At 43.7% G+C, this 19,844-nt stretch overlaps 1 protein-coding gene across 2 annotated transcripts in view; it reads left to right on the top strand.

The window, feature by feature from the left end:
- Nucleotides 1-4,300: 4,300 nt before the first annotated feature.
- Nucleotides 4,301-19,844, top strand: part of MITD1 (microtubule interacting and trafficking domain containing 1) — a 236,909-nt gene continuing 221,365 nt past the window's right edge. For both annotated transcript variants that reach the window (XM_082246937.1, XM_082246936.1), the window contains exons 1-2: nt 4,301-4,458; nt 5,226-5,334. In XM_082246937.1, the coding sequence (XP_082103063.1) occupies nt 5,231-5,334 (104 nt within the window). In that variant the 5' untranslated portion in view covers nt 4,301-4,458; nt 5,226-5,230. The remainder of the gene's footprint in view (nt 4,459-5,225; nt 5,335-19,844) is intronic.

The raw sequence follows: 19,844 nt of genomic DNA, 5'->3' as shown, positions 1-19,844 counted from the left end.
TTCCATTCTGCCCCCACTGTCACATATTATGTGCAACCACTTGATTTTATAACCACTTAAGCCCCGGAAGATTTTACCCCCTTCCTGACCAGGGCCTATTTTGCGATTCGGCACTGCGTGACTTTAACGGACCCTTGACTGACATTTTTGACACTTTGGGGGATACCAGTGACATTACTACAGTAATCAATGTTATACATATGCACTGTTACTGTAAAAATGACACTGGCAGGGAAGGGGGTAACTTTATTTGAGAAGGAGGGGTTAAGTGTGTCCCTAGGGGCGTGCTTGTAACTGTGATTAGATGTGGCTGTGTGTGTAACAGCAGAGATCAACGGTCCTACATAGCAGGACCGTATGATCTGTGCTTTTACACAGGGGAGAATGATAGGCGGCTTTGTTTTCATTAGCCGCCTGCCTTTCTCCCGCTGTACCGGAGGATCGCGAGTGAGCGGCGGACATCGGGTCCGCCGCTCACTCGCGCGGGGGGGGGGGTCCGTGAGCGAGCGGGAGCGCGCCTCCGGCGGCGTGCGCTCGCGTCCTAGAGCCTCACAGGCTAGTGACGTACCCATACGTCACTTTGCCTGTGAGGGGCTGACTGCCGCCGTATATAGTCATGTAGCAGTCGGCAAGTGGTTAATAACATCCAACAAAAATAAGATGTATTCCACTTTAGGTATCTATATAATTTCTTTAATATTTAAACTTCGATTCAGGACAGATAGTGCAGCTTTTGCTATACTTCCAGAATTGTGGCATCAGAGCTGTGGCTCTTTTATATTGTTGTGTGTCTACCTACCACTCCCCTTGCCCATTCCCAAAATGCTTTGTATTCTGTGAACTGTTCACACAATGCAAAGCATTCTATGAATGGGCAAGGGAAGATGGGGATGGACAAAGAACATTACTGCTTCCATGTATGAGAGTTGGAGTGGGCCAAAAGCTACACTATCCCCCACTACCTCCCAATAGAAGCTAAAGTAGGGTGTGTATGATATTCTCTTCTACAATAAAACATATCCCACAATAAAGTATTATTATCCAGTTCCTTCCAAATGTTTTCCCTCTTATTAAAAACGACAGTAAGCTTGACTCCCAATTCTAAAGTGGGGGGTTGACAACAGATCTGGCCACTGGAGCTCTGAAGGATAATAAATACCCGCACTATGGTTAAACATTTACAGGCTTATCTAGTAGGCTAGTGAAAAATAAATTATACATGTTCAGTAATCTTCAGCAAATAAAACATATTTCTATTTTACATTATTTGCATGCAATACACTTATACTAGATTGCTTGCTTTGAGCCACTTCTTTATGTGCTGAAGTTTTGTCCTTTATTAAAAAAGTCAGACCTAGCAATCCATCAGTGACATTTTATAAGTGGATGGTCCTATTTTGATTTATTTTTAGTGTTTGCCAATTACAGATCTATAGGAAGAATATACAAAACCAGCACTGATGAGCAACCGACACAGGCATGTGAGTCTGACTTCTATCATGAATGAGTCATTAGTTGTTTCCTTTTTTAAGTTATGGTGGGCAGGTATTACAGTACTGTACTACCGGATTAGATTATTAACTACAAAGAAGTAAAGAAAAATCGTTTTATATCCATGACCAGGTGCAGGAAGAAAAAGCACATTGTGTAGTATTGATTTTCTTCATAATGATTTCTAATTGTATGACTGTTATTCAATAAGTGCAAAATATTTTGCATTCATAACTGACATATCTCATGGTCCTATTGCTGAATTCTGGAAATAGATGTTGCATTACCTACTATTCAGAACCAATTGAAAAAGCAGAGTACTGAAAATATGTTTAATATAGTTCAACGTCAATAAGTAATGTTGGGAATTGTCTGGTATCAAGGTATCACACAGCAGTGCATACTTAGATTGCTAGTGCAGTAATTCACATATGTACTCATGTGATGTTGTAATTCTTTTTGTCCAATAGAAACCTGTTGACATTCGGCCTGTGTATGGCAGCCAATCTGTCAGAAGCCGGCTGTTGAAGGATCATGACGAAAAAGGTCTGCCAATGGCTGAGAGCCCTGACCAAGTGTTCTGGCAGGGGGCAACCTTTTTTTATTGTTTTAGCCTGTACAAAGCTGAAATAAAGTCCACAATACTTATGCCCACGAGGTCCTTTGCCAGGCCAACACCTTATCCCCAGGTGTCAGTCTTCATCTATCTTAACTGGGCTGTGCAAGATAACGTCACTCCCTTGTATGCACAGGAGTTCAATAACCCTGACACACAGGCACTTTGCTGGAATAATTTTTGAGCTATGAATTCACAGCTCAGTGTACATTCTACAGAAGACAGCAAGCAGGTAGATTTATATAATGAAGAATCCTGTGCTTATCCTACCACATTTCAAAAAGTGAGCAATGCAAAATTATTAAAAAAAACGATTAGTGATTCATAAAATAATAATGAATAAATAATGAAGGCTGCAACCTAATAAGTTCAAGCACAGGCTTAGTACAAAATAAAGTAAAAAGATTGGGGCACTCCTCTAAAATACCATTATGTATACACAATACTTGAACAGTGAATCCAAATCAGTTTTAGCAACAATACTACAGTGATCCAACAAAAATACAATATGTAAGAGCTTCAAACAAACTTCTTAGTATCCAAACACAAAGGGATCATTCTTGAAGTTAATATGCCATGTTTAGACCGTGTCATGGAGAAAATAGGGAAAAGGGTGCTTATAGAAGGAATCTTTCACCACATATAACACATGCCTCATATCGGACTGATATTATCGCACATTAAAGAGATCACATTCGCTTAAGGTACATTTCGAAAATCAGCAGCAGGAAGGAGACTGTTCCAATCCCAATCAATGAAGTGATCCCACAATGTTAGATTCATACTGCTTGCCCACTCCTCACTCCCAACATATGTAGAGACAAAGGGAGACTGCATAGTGTATTACGTCTAAAACTTATTTTATCGAAAGCTTGAATTACACTTACAATTTGGACGATAAAAACCAGCGTGACAAACATAGTAATGTCAGCACATGCCTACTCGTGCGGAATGATGTCACAAAGTTGGCTCCACTCAACGCGTTTCCCTGTAATAGGCGTCAACTGGGAAAGGAGGCTCATGTGGGACATCAGTAAAACATACTTAAGTACAGGAAGGCGCAGAAGACACCGGAAGTTCAAAACCTCTGCTAGTCACCACTCTTTGCAACCCAAAAGTAAAAATGGGGTTTAAAAAGAGCTACTATCAACTTCAATGTTAATACATGATCCCTATTCACCCCTCCTATAGAGCTCCACTCCTCCCTACAGAGTGAATAAGTATATAAACCAATATTGCTGTAGATCACTAATGTGATAAAAATACCACACAGAAGGGAGAACTTCCATGCTCCTGCTCATCTTATATGTATAAAAGGAATATAAAACTAAAATTGTTATAAACAGACACAAATGATAAATTAGTGAAACATACTAAAGCTCCAAAAAAAAAAACAACCAGAAATATTTGGTGATCCTGCACCAAATGGCATGTAAACCAGGTGACAGGTTTGCCAGTTAACATATCCCATTTGCCAGTTAACTTATTAAATGATCCATTGATTTTAAAATCTAGAAAATAATATATACCAAATACAGAACAGAATGCAATGGCCTTATGTGAAAAAAAAACACCCCTATACTAAGTATATATATATATATAAAGATAGGAAATTATAAAAAAAATTGAAAAAAAAAATTATGCAAATACAGATAAAATAAAAATAAAACAAAACATAAGAAATGAAAAATAAAAAAGCAGGTAGATTTATTTTATTACCAATGAGATATTGCATATTGTTTCTGCAATAAAGAGCATGCCTGCAATTTTTTTTTGTTTTCAAGTTTAGTTCCACTGTAAGTTTTGCCCCTTTTACCCTCTAGGCAGCATGTATTCTTAGATTTTTTATAAACATTGTGCTTTTATTGGGCTGCTAATTGTAAGAATACGTTATGGTATAGCTTGTTGAAAATGACAAAACTCTTCAATAAAATGTTATATAATTAAAAGAACAAGTGAAAATATTTTCTATAAGTTTTATTCAAGTGGAAAAATATCCTGTAATCCATATTCTAGGATTGCCTTGAAAGGAGTCACTAGCTAGTGCTTACAGTCTGAGCCGTCAGCTGTGCAGTATGTAGAGTATTATATATAGCCCAGCACACACTGGGAATAGGTAGTAAGCAGCAGGCGTGACTGGTCTGCAATGGGAGGGAGGATCACAGTACAGGGAGCAGTGGGTGAGTTCTCCAATTCTAGCTGTCAAAAGTTAGTTACAAAGTCACACAATATTCCTGAGCCCGTCACGACGGTGTCACTGCCTTTGTCATGTGCCTGGCACAGCACTATATTTTTGGACTCACAACAGTAACTAGCCAGCAGCTCTTTCTTGGGGCAGCTTGATGACACTGGTAAGGATGACAACCTTTTTTTTGTTACACCTCTCTGCATGTCATGATATATTTAGCATACACAACACATAGGAGAATAACTTCAGATAACTAAATGTCTTACACTATAGCACCTAACCTCTTATAGTAGATTACAGTGGTACAGTTGAGTTACTTCTTCAATGACAAAAGACTGGCATTCCCCTTTTTTAAGCATTTTGTTTTGGACATTTTAAAGTATAGCCAAAATGTGTTTATTTTTAGTAGGGAAGGGTTAAACCTCTATTAGAATTGTATTGCTGTCTTCAATGTCTGCTGTCACCCTCTCTATTTGCCCTGGTGACCATTGTTAAACTGTAAAAAAAAAAATCTGAAAATTTAGAGCAGTCACTAAAACAGGATCACAGAGGAAATCATCCAATGGGGACACAAGCAGTAAAGGACAATAGGACACAGAGATCAAACATTTTTTAAAGGATTTTAACCATTCCCTAACAAAAAAAAAAAACAGTTTGGGCTTTGGGTATACTTTAACTGTCTCCATAGAGAGAGACCAATGTCCTTTCCAATTCCAAGAAAAATTGGAACACCTCTGTGCTCCGGGTAATACTAGGATATAATCCAATGTACCTTTTGCTGCCTCCTTATACAGTTTTTGCATTGTCATGATGGGAACTAATGCAGTGTATAAATAACCAGAGGGTGTGTTTCGAAGTTTTTTTTATTTTTTTATTGCTCAATACTTTGTTTATTCTCAGTGTTAATATACATGTGATTATTTTGCTTAGACACCATGAGCTGCTACAACGACACCATGGACAGCACTGACAAGCCTTGCTTTGCAGAGAAATACAAGCACAGCCTGCCAATACTTAAACCCTTTCGCACTACCAAAAGGTAACCTGTATTTGATTATTCTCAGTAAGAAACTGAGTGTGTTTGACATTAATCTTTTGATTGATAGCTTTTTAGTACGTACTTGCTTTTATAATCATTATTAGAGATTTGCTGCAAATCGGCTAACTCTTTCAAAGGCATTTTTTTAAAGGTGCACTTACAATTTAAAATAAAAAGAATGCGTAAAAGAATCTTTTGATTGATAATTACATATTAGGTACTTGCTATTATAATCATTTTTAGGGTTTTGTTGTGAATCGATAAACTCTTTCAATGCTCTTTTTTAAGGGTGCACTTACTTTTTAAAGTAGAATTTCAAACACATATTTTGAAACTAATCTGGATTCAATTATAGATTTTATTAACAACATCAAATGTATTTTAAAAAATATTTCTAGTACATTAAAGGAAAATCTGTTTTTGATTTAACCCACTGTACAGGACACCAGGAATGTGTCCTGGACAACAGTTATATTCTCCCAGGATTTGAGCCTTGGTCTCTTTCAGGGGGACAGTTTTGCAGACATTGTTTGGTACTCAAGGGTCCTCACCCATTCATGGTGAAATGCTCCAGGGAAGTATGGCTAGAGAAAGGACTGATTTTCAGTGCTCTCTGGATTGATAAATCCATATTAGGAACCTGGAATTTCAGAGGTTCAAAGAGTTTTGGGTGGGAAGAGCCTCTAAACCAGGCATGTCCACCCTGGGGCCCGAGGGCCGCATGCGGCCCAGAACCGCAGGCAATGCGTCCAACTGCCCCCTGACAATTTTTTTTCTGCTGCGGAGGAAGGAAGTCGAGTCAGGGGCACGACCACAGCAGCTTCCAACTGTAGGCAGAGGCTGCCTCGGAGGGGAGGGGGGGGGGGGAGGCGAGCATGTGCAGTGTTTCTGACTCTTACCACCATGACCAATTCAAGTCACTGAAGTGGTCATGGTGGTTAGAGTGTTCCTTTATTATCTCTCAGAAGAAGTAAACCTCTGTATACTGATTCAATTTCATTTGATCATCCTCTAGTTGTGTTAAATTAGTGCGGGGGGGGGGGGTGCGGCGGCGCGGGAAGGGCGTGGCGGCATTTTATTACTTATATACCTTAACTATAGTATATATTTTATATGCGGCCCGAGAAAATTTCTCTACACTCCATGTGGCCCAGAGAAGCCAAAAGGTTGGACACCCATGCTCTAAACCCTGACTTCCAGGACTCTGGTGCCCAAGGGGTTAAGCCCCAGGTAAGGGAGGCTTAGAAGGCAGAAGGGTGAAATCAGCGTCGTAGAAAAAAAATCATACACTAAGTATGCATTGTTGAATTCGATATTAGTATCATGCAACAAAATGCGAACGATAAGTCGTACAATTATCTGATCGTGCGTACGAGCCATTAGATCTAGTGACTCGATACATTCAGCTCTCAGTGGGGTAGTGTGGAGAAGTTCAGGAGCTGTGAGCATAGTCAACGCTCTGTTAAATGAGACATTTGTTGCTGTACCCCTGCAGCCTGTACGGCACTCTGAAACATGGAGGAACTCTACCCTAGTGGGGAACCAAGAGATCAGCGGCAAGCCAGTTGCGTGGTTCTAGATCTGTGAACTGTTAATTTGACTTTTTTGCTGAAGGAAGCTATTTATGTTGACCTGTGTGGAGGAACGAATAAAGACCTGTTTGCTTTTACAAACTGCTGCTGGTGATCTTGGACCCCATATTACACCATTAATGATGCCTTGGATACCTAAAAAAAGTCAGTGGAAGGTTCAGAACTGCAGGCCAGTGCTCACTTTACACACGCATAATGCACTGGATATCTAAAAAACAGCAGAACATCAGACTCTTTTACAATGTTAAAATACATGAAAAAATATATAAACTGATGCGCTAATTTGTGAACTGTTAAAGAATGAAGAAATTTCAAATGGACAGTCCAAATCTCAATAGACCTTAATCAAACTGTAAATGTAAATGGTACACTCTTATGGTGTCTGTCATGAAGGTAGGGGCACGTTGGATATGATGATAATCTCTTGTGCTTTAGAACAGGCTCCGCCATACATTGAATGCAGCATTCATGACAAAGCCATTTTGGGAAGGACCAGCCTCAGGATGAAACAAACAGAAAGGCAGAGTGCAGGGCGATGTCAGCAATTTTGTTCACTTTACTGAGAATAAAAAAAGCATCCACTTGCACTTAAAAAAGAGACATCCAGGTTGGCAGAGGTGTGCAACCTCTACAGAAAGCCAGGAATTGTGATCAGTTTGTAATGCAGTGGATAGGATGCTCCAAACTGGAGCTATGGAGCTGCAGGGGAGACATGCACAGGGGGTGCCAAGCATACACTGATCCCTGGCAGTCTGGGATGCAGGGAACGCAGGCAAAGCATTTCCAGGCTATTAGCCCCTTGGTCAAGCCTCCTGTGCTGTATGTCGATCTTGGCTCTCCTCCATCTGGATCTGTTATGCTGTGGCACCCTGGGAATTGGTGACTCTGTCCCTCTACTAGTCTGGATGTCTCTGTTTCTAAATGAATGTGGATGCCTTTTTTTCTCAATAAAGTGCACACAATTGCTAAAATCCCCCTGTGCTCTGCTTTTTCTGTTACATTGTTAGGTTGCTCAATTTACCCATGTCCTGGATACCTAAAAAATAAAACAGAAATGTCAAAACGGAGACTCTGACTCTGTTACATTATTAGATGATTCAATTTACCCATGCATATTACTCTGAATACATAAAATATATTGCTCACTGATATAACTCCTGGATGGAAAGTGTTCTCCCTTGGGAGCTGCTTAAAGCAGATTCCCCTGGGTTACCCATAGCAACAACTTATCAATTCTTAGTGTTTTAAGTGTTTGGCTCAGTCAGGAAACAGTCTAGAGGATTTTATTTTTTGTTGTTTTTATTTTAGAACTTGGGATGGGAGAAGGGATGAGTGGGATACTCCAACTTTATGAACTTGCACAACTCGAGGATTTCTAGCTATGTTTAATGTGGCAACGCCGCTGCTTCATCTTGCCACTGTAGTGAAGTACTAGATAAGCGAACTCTATAGTAAATTACTCTTCAGGGCCCCGCTTGGTACCCCCTTTAACCTTACTCTTCAGGGTTATACTTGGCACCCCCTTTACTCTTGCTAACTGTGTGAGCTGACCTTCTATCCTCTGACTTCTCTGGAGTGGTCCCCCTTCCTGGGCAAACCCCTTGGCAAGCCCCCTGGTACTCACGGACACGTTTTTCCCAGATGACTCTGCCAGCAGCTCCACCGTCAGCTTTCAAGGATCCTGCAGGCTCAGCTCCACACCTGGCTCAATAGGCCGACTGCCAGTGACCACCTTCCTCAAACAGCAGGAGGAGAGACAGCCGTCACCCTCCTCCTGGGACTCTGCTTCCCGCCAAAGACGCCCTGTTACATGCGCCCTTGGCTTTTATGGTCAATCCCAGGATGCACTGCAGTGGTGCCCTCCCACTGGGACTGCCACAAAAGCCCGTTTGCCAATGGCCAGGTTTCCTCCACTGTCCAACAGGCTCTCCTATTGGATACAGTGGGGGACACTCCCTCAGACCAAGTGACTCACACCTGGACACATGTAACAGGCATAACTAACAGATCAGGCTCCCCTGATAAGCAGATGGAGCATAACAATGCTTTTAACCTAGCACCTATCTAGGAGGGTGCTACATCCACCCCCCATGAAAACGAGCCAAGTCCCATTGGCTCTGGGGCAGCTGCCCCTACAAAAATCCTACAAAAACTAGGAGTATCCCACCAACTTGGAAAGGGGGGGAAAAGGGAAGAACGAATTTACAAGCAATAAATTAAGTAAAAAAAAAAAAAAAAAAAAATATATATATATATATATATATGCTGTACAATATGATACAGTATTAAGTTGTTGGAGCTTGAGCAATCTTATAGTCCCATAAGAAACAAAGGGTCTTCTCAGGGGCCCCTGACAACACCAGGGCAACCCCCCACCAAAGACTCTTGCACGCCGCCCACTTTTTCCTAGGCAGCCTCTTTTAAAGTTCCAGTACTGGCCCATGTAGTTCATATGAACTTGGCACAAACTTTTATTTGTAATCCTTGACCCCGGCCCGATGACCCAAAGGGTCTCTGGAACAGCAACAAAGTTTACAAAGTTCTCCTGGGAGGGACGGCCCTCTAATGTAGGTCCATTGACCGGTGTTCCCCGGTTTCCCAACTTCTTCTGCAAGAATAGGAGGGAAAGGGGAAAAGGAAAGAGGACACAAGCCCCAATAACAACTGAGCTTGAAAACTTCTTTCTTCGGTGTTAGTCCTTAGACAAAGGCTAGCCAGCCTTACTTGAAATTGAAGAGTCCTTCTTTAGCAGTAGAAGTCAGAATGGGGAATCCTCACAAGCTTCACATTCTGGTCCTTTATATGAACCGACCAAGCCTGGCCAGATCAATCTGGGCGGCGGACTTCCACTCGGTCCAGGTAGATGGACCGCCCGTAGTTCCATTGGGTCCTGACTGATTGAAACTTTTTCCACAGATCCATCCTGGATTGGTTTCGATACGGTTTGGGAACAAAGAGGAAGTCCCATATGGCCTCATCACACCTGGATTCTCTCTTAGCCTCAAGCTTGACCTCGCGTGGAGCGTAAAGATAATCGTACCTGTTCTCCAAGGCCACCTTCTTCTGCAACCACCGTTGCATCGTGGAAAATCTGGGAAGGGTTTTCCGGTTTCCTCTCCAGCTGGAGAAAATGGGATCTCTTCTTGCTTGATGAGAGAGTCATAGGCCTCATTCTGATCCCGAGCCTGGGCATAGCTCTTGGGTAGGGTTAGATCTTGGACCCCATTAACATAGGCCTCACAGAGCTCCAGACTCTTGTTGCACTACTCTCCTTGCACCACAGAGTTCCTAGTCTCTTCATCTGGCACATCAAGACTGTCTGGACTGCTCCGCTCTTCAGACCCCCAGTCCCATTCATTTCTCCTCCTCAGACCTCCAGACATCTATTCCCTCTTCCAAGGACCCGAAACAATTCTGTAAATTAGGAGACCCCACATTGATGGACCCTGGCCTCTTCCTCGCTGCTCACACTCACTTTAGCAGCCCTGGTCACCGCTGGCCAACTTTTCTCCTCTATCTGTATGGGAGCAGACTTCAATACACCAGATGGCCACTCTGCATGCATCCTGGTTCGGACATTCGGGTCTCCTTCCATGTGGAGGCTGGACCACCGTCAGCCTGCATGGTCTCCAGCTGCATCATCAGTCTTAACACTCCTCTTCTACAACCCAGGAGAGGCCCCGATTCCGCAGCCGACAAAGCACGAGTGACCCCGGTTTCCCATGTCACACTTAACTTCTTGGGCCGACCTTCACTCCTCTCTGCCCACAGCAGCAGATTGCCGCAATGCCCACACTGGCTCCAAGCTTGCACCCTCATGGTCACATTCAAACAATGGGGACATACCAGGCCCAAATGCTCCATGCCTTCTTCTGTGCATAGCGCCAGCCAGTCTTCCGTCAGGCACCATCCGCACCCTATATCCCACAGGGTGGACATATTCGGCTCTCCGGTCTGGTCCCCGGTCTGTCCCGCAGGTTCTCCGCCAACATGTGGGTTAGCTGCTGTTGCGCTCCAACTTGCTCCGGTACTCGCCATCTTGCTCCTCCGCACACGTTTCTCCCTCTCAGCCTCACCCGCAGGCGGAAGTAATTTATGGACTTTCCTTCCCGCTCCCGATTGGCTGTGCCTGAGCGGCGTCTCCACCCACATCTTCAGGTTGGCGGCGGCTTCTCCTGCTAGGCAGAACATTTCAGCGTGCGCTTTCCCGTGCGGTACAGTAACCCCTCCAATGCCGCTCCCTCTTAGCTCAGCCGGCATGGAAGTCACTGCAAAGCGGACCATGCCTCTCAGCTTGCACAAATCCTCTCTTCTTACTTGTAAGAGGGTTCCAACTGCGCCTTCATCACTCTGAGCCAGCTGACCCTCTTTGCTAGTCCGTAGAATTGTCATATGCACGGCCAACATTTCTCCTCCTAGCATCCACCGTACAAGCAAGGTTCACCATACCGTATCTGAAAAATGTCCCACTGTCATTAGATGCATGGTCGACAGATTTCTTCACAGTATCCACACTGCCACTACATAAACAGAATGTCCCGCTAACATTAGATGCACGGTTGACACTTTTCCATATAGTCTTGACACACACGGCCCTCGGCACACTGATCCACATGCCCTAGGCCGCCATTTTCTCCATCCACACTTGCACCATTTACTGTTATGCAGACACAGTCCATGTTTACAGAAAGATGCATTTCTCCCGCCTTCCAGCACATCACGGGAATAAACAGCTTACGATTCAGACAGAAATTTCTCAGCACTTGACTCCACAGTTTGCAATTCTGACAGGAATCTTTCAGTTGCCCTGAGCAACCATTATTGTGCAATTTTCTCTTCATCCCACTCTCCCCCAATCTCCTGTAGAGCAGGCCTCACATTGGCCTTGAGAATTAGAACACAGTCTTTGAGACAAAAATGGCATTTCCGCAGATTTTCTTTGGGCCGTTGCTATTAGCGGGGATGAGTGGGATACTCCAACTGGATGAACTATGCACAACTTGAGGACTTCTAGCTATGTTTAATGCGACAACGCCGCTGCTTCACCTTGCCACTGTAGTGAAGTACTAGATAAGCGAACTCTATAGTAAATTACTCTTCAGGGCCCCGCTTGGTACCCCCTTTACCCTTACTCTTCAGGGTTATACTTGGCACCCCCTTTACTCTTGCTAACTGTGTGAGATGACCTTCTATCCTTTGACTTCCATGGAGTGGTCCCCCTCAGGGCCAGATTAACGTAGGGGCTATTGGAGCTGCAGCTCCAGGCCCCTACCTTTTATATAGGCCCCGGGTTGGCCATATTCACTGTTACCGCTCTTCTGTCACTTGTAAACACAGAAGTCTGGCTTCTATGCTCGCTTCCCCAGGCAGCACCCTCAGAACCTCCCCACACAGCGCGAAGGCCGGACAAGGAGGGACAGTTGCCGATGCATGGATGTGTTTATGGGCTTCAGAGACAGCATCCCATGTTGAATTAGGCATGCATGGCTGCACCCTTCCTCCTCTGGGTGCATGCCAAGGCACGGCCCTTAAGGCCCTACAAAATCCTCAGCACCAAGCCCATGATGCTCTTAATCCGGCCCTGGTCCCCCTTCCTGGGCAGACCCTTTGGCAAGCCCCCTGGTACTCACGGACACGTTTTTCCCAGATGACTCTGCCAGTAGCTCCACCGTCAGCTTTCCAGGATCCTTCAGGCTCAGCTCCACACCTGGTTCACTAGGCCGACTGCCAGTGACCACCTTCCTCAAACAGCAGGAGGAGAGACAGCCATCACCCTCCTCCTGGGACTCTTCTTCCCACCAAAGACGCCCTGTCACATGTGCCCTTGGCTTTTATGGTCAATCCCAGGATGCACTGCAGTGGTGCCCTCCCATTGGGACTGCCACAAAAGCCTGTTTGCCACTCACCAGGTTTCCTCCACTGTCCAACAGGCTCCCCTATTGGATACAGTGGGGACACTTCCTCAGACCAAGTGACTCACACCTGGACACGTAACAGGCATAACTAACGGATCAGGCTCCCCTGATAAGCAGATGGAGCATAACAATGCTTTTAACCTAGCACCTATCTAACATTTACAGAAAGGAGGAGAGTACCAGGAGGACCTTACCAAGTGGATAATGCTTATTTACAGTTCAAAGGAATGGGCTGGGGAACGGTGGCTATAATGTGGAGCTTCGGTTGGCATTTCTGACCACAAGGTTCCTAAACATTGGGTCCAATGTACAAGCCAAACAGCTCAACACATGTTGATAGGAAGGCATTGTGGAGCAGTGGGCGAATGTTCTCACTCCAGTTTGAGGGATTGGAACAACCTTGGGTGCACTAATATCCCTGGGGTTGGGTGCTCTTTTGTCTTTAATGCAGTGCTAACAAAGGTCACCTTATCACCTTACATTTCCTCTGTACTGTTGTTTTCTGCTAGTGTCACCTGCATGATATCAGACTTGTGAGTACAATGTTCAAAATATGATTAAATGCCAGGCGTCCTGCTAAACCTTTAAAACTTGTTATAAAAAATGTAGCCAATAAAATTTGTAAAGTAAAGAACAAGTATGATCTGGATTTGTGATCATTTTTCATTGCTAAGTCTGTTACCATTATTTATGAGGAATCATAGGAGAAAACCTCATGGTTGGACAAAAAATATAATATGGTTTTGCCAGTATCTTTTAAGCTTCAAGGCATTGATGTGTACTGATGTCATTATGCAAAGAATTCTTCCTAATCTGGATTTTATAAGAATGTTAACACACTTGATGGCATAAATAATAATACAGGTTTTCTTAAGTATTTACTACGTGTTAGAAGGGGTGGGTACCTTGTCATTTCATTACTGCTTAAGGGGAAGAACAGCTAATCTAAACCATAATCATCACCTTCAGTAGAGATCACATGAGCAAGTTCCTACGTCTTTCAATATGTGACCCTAAAGGCAACTTCAAACAACATTGTTTTCAGGAAAAAAAACTTCTAATTACAATCCATTTTATTTAAACATCTTAATAAGATGAAAATATAGTTTTATGCTAATAGATGAATAAAGGTGTAGTTTAGGGGGCTCATTGATGGGGAAATAAACTGCAAAGAAGTAGTTACCAGTGTTACCTGTGGTTTCGCGGCAGCTGATCTTTGCTCCATTATTGACATAGAGTTCCTTGTTATGCACTGTATCCCTATCTGGAGGCAGCCATCTTGGTAGTGGCAGGGGTTTGCTTCATCATGTCAGAGCCTCCAACAGGGAGAATAGTGTGAGAAGCTGTGACATCACCAAATCTCACTTTTGGGCCTCATTCACATGGCCGTAAAAAAAAAACTATATATATATATATATATATATATATATATATATATATATATATATATATATATAAAGGTACTTTTTTATTACGGATCTGAATACAGCTGCATTGTTTTCAATGGAGCCATTTACACAGGTGCATAAACATGAGCTGCTTTCAGATATGTAACACAGAATTCAAAAATCTGTGTCTAATATAGCGGGTGCCTCACATCTCCCATGGCCATGCAAAGCTGACCGAGGCTCTCACTGAAGGGGCAGAGTGCCTGCCAGCAGCTGCGGGGGAATTTCCCCCCTCCCTCTCCTCCTCTCACTGTGCAATGAGTGAGAGGAATTCACAGACACTCAGTACCCTCCCCTGCTTTTCATTTGCAGAAGGAGCTAGCCATCCAGGGAGGATTGATGAAATGCCAAGAACTCTGGGACATGTAGTTCCCAAAACAGGTGGCTCAATTCTAATCACTGGGGACAGGACTACAAACCCCAGCATTCTCTGGCAAGGAAAGAATGGACGACACCATCTTGTCTGCTGAGGAGAATTCAGTGACCATGAGGCAGGAGAAGGGACTGGACCCAGGGGAGAGGTGTTGTCTCCCAGGTCAGTCTGCCGCATTGTTTCAGGCATCCATGGCCTGTTTGGGGACATCCAGCCTGAGAGAGAGGGATCCCAGGTGCATATCCGGGTGCACCTGCACCGAACAGCTGTGAAGCGTTCCAGTGTGAGCCTGCCTGTTCTAGGACATTCGTTTGGACCTTCAATGCAGAATTGGTGAAAGGACACTGCACACAAACAGAGTTACTTCACTTTGCCCTTACTTGCCAGAAACTGTGTCTTATTGAAGCCCTGTTAAGCAGTCACAGTGTCTGCCTTATTATCTGGATACTGTCAGCATACCACAGTTACACTTTGCCAAGCAGGAGTTCTAAGTGCACCAACTAAAGTGGCTAGCCAAAGATACAAGGCCTCATCCTCCTTCCAAGGGACTGAAGTTACTGGTGCCATACGGGTACGCACACACATACTCAGGGCTCTGTATACAGTATGTAGTGTATATGCGGGGTAGTCTGACTTGGGAGTTAAGCCGTTAAGCACTGAATTAGGTACAGTATTTGTAGTTGGGCCTGTGGTGTCAGGGGATAGAAGAGAGAAGGCTGACAATAGGAGAAAGTCATTCGTCTGCTTTCCTCCTGCCTGGACTCATAGCGCCAATTTAACTAGGGGCAGCCAAGTATGTGCAAGATTACTACATTGTGGTTCATTGTTTAAATGCTTGTCTCTGCTTCTGGGGTAGTTCACGGTTGGGGAATCCCCTAGAAGCAGCCTGATATAATACATCAGTTGTGGTTCTCAAGCCAATTAATTCAAGAGTATTCTGTTATTATCTGTAACTTCTTCACTGAAACCTTATAGTAAAGAAATTTCTGTGTTTTATCACAAAGTGTGTGTTTTTATTGGTCTTTGCACTTACACTATTGCTGGATTGCTGAAATATTGTTCTTGGGGTTGACAGGCAAAGTGCAGAACCCGTTTTACTTAAGTAGCTCCTGCAGGGGTAGTGTTACACATGGGGGCTCGTCTGGGATATACTGTTACTCTGCAACCAACTTCTCAAGACAGCATCCCTAAAGACACCAGGATGGACTTGGCCATGACCCAGTGGTGCAGAGAAGAAAACGGCCAAGTGGAGCTGTATGTGGTGATTGATGTTTCTGGCGGTGACTGGACTGAGGATCGGGTCCGTCAAGCACTGGATGCCTGGGATCTAGGCCAGAGAGTATATATATTGGATGTGAAGACAGATCTTAGCTCCAACTGTACTTATGTCCTGACAGAGTGGAATAAGGGAGTTCCTGATGTTCTGCGGAAACATAGTTTTCAACTATCCGCAGATGTTACCGCTCTACTAATTCATCTGGACAAATCAAGCTCTATTCCAGAGAGCATGGGATGCACCATGCCAGACCCAGAGGTTACCACCTCAAAGCCAGCTACATCCTCTGAAGATGCCTCTTCCCTCCTAGTGGCGGAGTTTGGGGAACTGGTTGAAGGGCTCCCTAAGAAGCTAGCTATGCTGACCAATGATGGTTATCACAAACTACAGTTCTTCTTGGGTAAAGTCCCCACACCCTCAAAAGAGGATGACTTTGACACCTGGATTGATCAAGCCATCTGAGCCATTGAAGAGTGGGAAGTGGCTCATGTAGTGAAGAGGCAGAGAGTGGTTGAAAGTCTGTGGGCTCCAGCTTTGGATGTGATTAGGAACCTGAAACGGGATAAACCCAGCTGTACAACTTCCGAATGTTTGGGAGCGCTCCGTGAGGTCTATGGAAGAATTGAAGATGGTGCAGAGTTAATCTACCTCTTTAACCACACTTACCAAATGGAGGGTGAGAAGCTATCAGCCTATGTTGTACGGCTAGATCAGATTCGGCACCAGGTCATAATGAAGGGAGGAGTCAACACTGCCCCCAGCTCACTTTCCCATTGCCGCTGAGAAGATCGCATTGGTGGTTTTCTAAGGATTATTATGGAGGCATAAACCAAAGAAATGAGGCCCAAAAAATGTGGATGCGCTCTACAAATAATTTTAAATGGTGTTAATCTGTATGGGGAAGGTCCAGTACAAAGAAGCTGGAGAATGAAATGTATAAGTTGCAGGTAAAGGTATTGCTCTCCCAGTGGAATCTGATGGAAAGACCGAAGAATTTCAAACATGATTATCCTGGAGGGGGTAAGAAGGGAATGAACGTCTGAAAATCCATGACCAGACCATAACTGAAATCGTGCAGGAGTTTCAGATCCAGGAGGAAATAGAGGGCAACTGTCAAGGTCTTACCTTGCCCTTCTGTTGGCAGCCATCTTGGACATGTGCAGACTGCTGCCTCTTATAGACTCTGATTTCATCATCACTTCCTGCTGCCTTGGCGTCGCACAATGATGATGTCACACACCTGACTATATCTATCACCTGCTGGGTTGCTATCATTGCCCTTGTGTTTGTGCTCCAAGGTGCATCTCTGCTAGCAGCCTTTTGTTCTCTGTGTTCCTCTGTGCATGCTCTGGCTTGGCTGACGACTCTCCTGGCTCTCGACCCAGCATTGGGTGATGACCTGGCTTTGGCAGATGACCTGGCTTAGGCAGATTACCCACTTCTACCCGGCTTGGATTACTTCCCGCTCCTGGACTTGATTCTGGCTTGTTCCTGCTCTCATTTCTTCACTGTTGCTGTGCGATTATTATTATTGTTGTTTCCTCCAATAAACTGCTTCATTTTACCTGCATTCCCGTGTGGTCTGGTTTCCTGGCACCCTGACAGCAACACAGTAATTGCAGCAATGGTAGATGTGTCAATAATAAGCCAATGGAAAATAAAATGCCAGAGAGTAAGGGCTAAGATTGTGTTCAAGGGTGTAGAACAAGAAGAAGAAGGAAGCCAGGATAATATTAATAAATGAATAGGGTCCATATCAAATCAAGAGTGACCCAAAGCGGTAAATGATTAGTCTCATGAAGATAAGAGATAGGGGGATTGTTAGCTGCTAAATTTTGTGTATGAAGGTTGAGAACAGAAAGACCACCAGAAAGTTTGTGGGCAAACAGGATGTGTTTACTGATCCAGAGCTGGAAAGATCATCAAATAAATTGCTAAATTTTGCCTTGATTGATCCGGAATATATGAAGAGGAATAGGTATGGGTAGTAACCTGAAAGCATACAGATAATTAGGAAGGAAAGTCATCCTAACAGCATTAATCCCAACAATGATATCCGGAAGTGACTAAATGAATCCAATAAAGAGGACAGCTTCCAAAACAATAATGGAAAATTGGATTGATATAACCCCTCGTAAGTAAGAGTTTGTTAAATAACCCCAATACGGTAAAGTATTTGACCACTGAAAAGTAAAGGAATGCTTTAGTGTCTCACTTGTTTGGGCACTTGTTTGGGCAGAGAGAGTCACAGATATTGCTTTTTTGATTTAGCAGGGTTTACTTGTAAACCCAGAAAATGAGGCAAATATATCTACAAGTTGAAAGATGTTCGGGGTGAGAGAGAGGGTTGAGAGAGAGTCCGGGTGAGGTGAGTGACAACAAAATATCATCTTAAAATAATGACATTTTATGACAGGAACCCACAACTTTGAGGCCCTTGATGTCTGCATGACATCAGACGGCCTCTGCTATTTATTACCATTACCAAGACAAACAAAAGAAGAGAAAGGGGCAGCCCTGTCTAGTCCCCTTGCTGATGGGGTAGGTGGCAGATATGAATTCATAATATTCCAGTTTTAACTGAGGGAAGCAGTGCATGGCCGATATCAATTGTATGAAAGAGGGGCCAAACCCATAATGGCAAAAGACTTTATTAAGGTAAAGTCACAACAAAGTGTCATACTTTAATGTTGAGTGACAGAAGCATCACTTTGAAAGTTTGAAGGAATGTTGGCGAGCAATCGGAGTAAGCTTTAATATTCGCTATATACTCTATATACGCTATATATATAAGCTATATGCTTTGACTAGCCTGGCGTTTAGAGAAAAAGCCAACTTGGTCTTTTTTTAACCTTCTTAGCGGTATTCCCGAGCGTGGCTCGGGGTTAAATTTCAGAGCCAAAAGCGGTAACCCCGAGCCACACTCGGGGTACCGCCAGAAGCATCGCTGGATCCTGTAAAAGAGGTTACTTGCCTTGTCACCGGGATCCAGCGATGTATGCGGGCGGTGTGCAGCGGCGGATCTTCCTCCCGATCCTCTCCGTGCCCTGGCTTCCGTCTCCTGCGACGTGACGTTCACAGGGGGGGTGGAACCGGCGGCAAATTCAAATGTAAAACACACCAAACACACTGATACCATTCAAAATAAAATAAATTCACATTACATTTCCCCCCAGTGCCCTTCCCTGCAGTTTTACTGTACTTTTTATGTATATATATATATATATATATATATACGTATATATATATGTATATATATATATATATGTATATATATATATATATATATATATACACATTTATATATATATTGTGACAGGAAGTCAGCTAAATCTGGGAATGTAGTCACAGGAAGGAGATACATTTCCACCTGATTGAGAAGTCCATTAATTAATTTAGGGTGTTGGCTACAGAGCTAGCCAGCAGGAAGTTGAAAGGCCTTCACCTGTTCAGAATGAGGGAGTTAAGGCTCTATAATTTGTTCAGAGAAAGTCCTATTGTTTGCTGCCTCCAGAAGCTGCATCCTGAAGCCATGTGGGCTGGGAGCAGGAGGACAGTCAGCGTGTGCCTCCCGACAGGATGTGTGGGCCTGGGAGAAGACCCCCCGGAGTGATGTGTGCCCGGGACGGTAACCAAGAGTGAAGACGTCTCAAAGGTGAGAAGACGAAGTGTTGTTGATGTGAAAGAAAACAAAGGGACATGTTCAATGGACAATGTTTGTGCTGTGTGAAAAGCAAACAAATGGACATTTGAGTGTCTGCTGTAGGATCAGCAGTGTCGGCCCAACAGTAGGTTGGGAAGACTTCTTAGGTAGGATCCAGCGTGAGAAGGTAGCCGCCCACAGAGGCAAGGATTTATTTTGTTTTATTTTATTTTGATGTTTTTGCTGCATGCACTTGTTTGAAG

This window comes from Pelophylax lessonae (genome assembly GCF_965119305.1).
Source record: "Pelophylax lessonae genome assembly, chromosome: 2".
NCBI lineage: Eukaryota > Metazoa > Chordata > Amphibia > Anura > Ranidae > Pelophylax > Pelophylax lessonae.
This window is presented reverse-complemented; position numbering and strand designations above follow the sequence as displayed.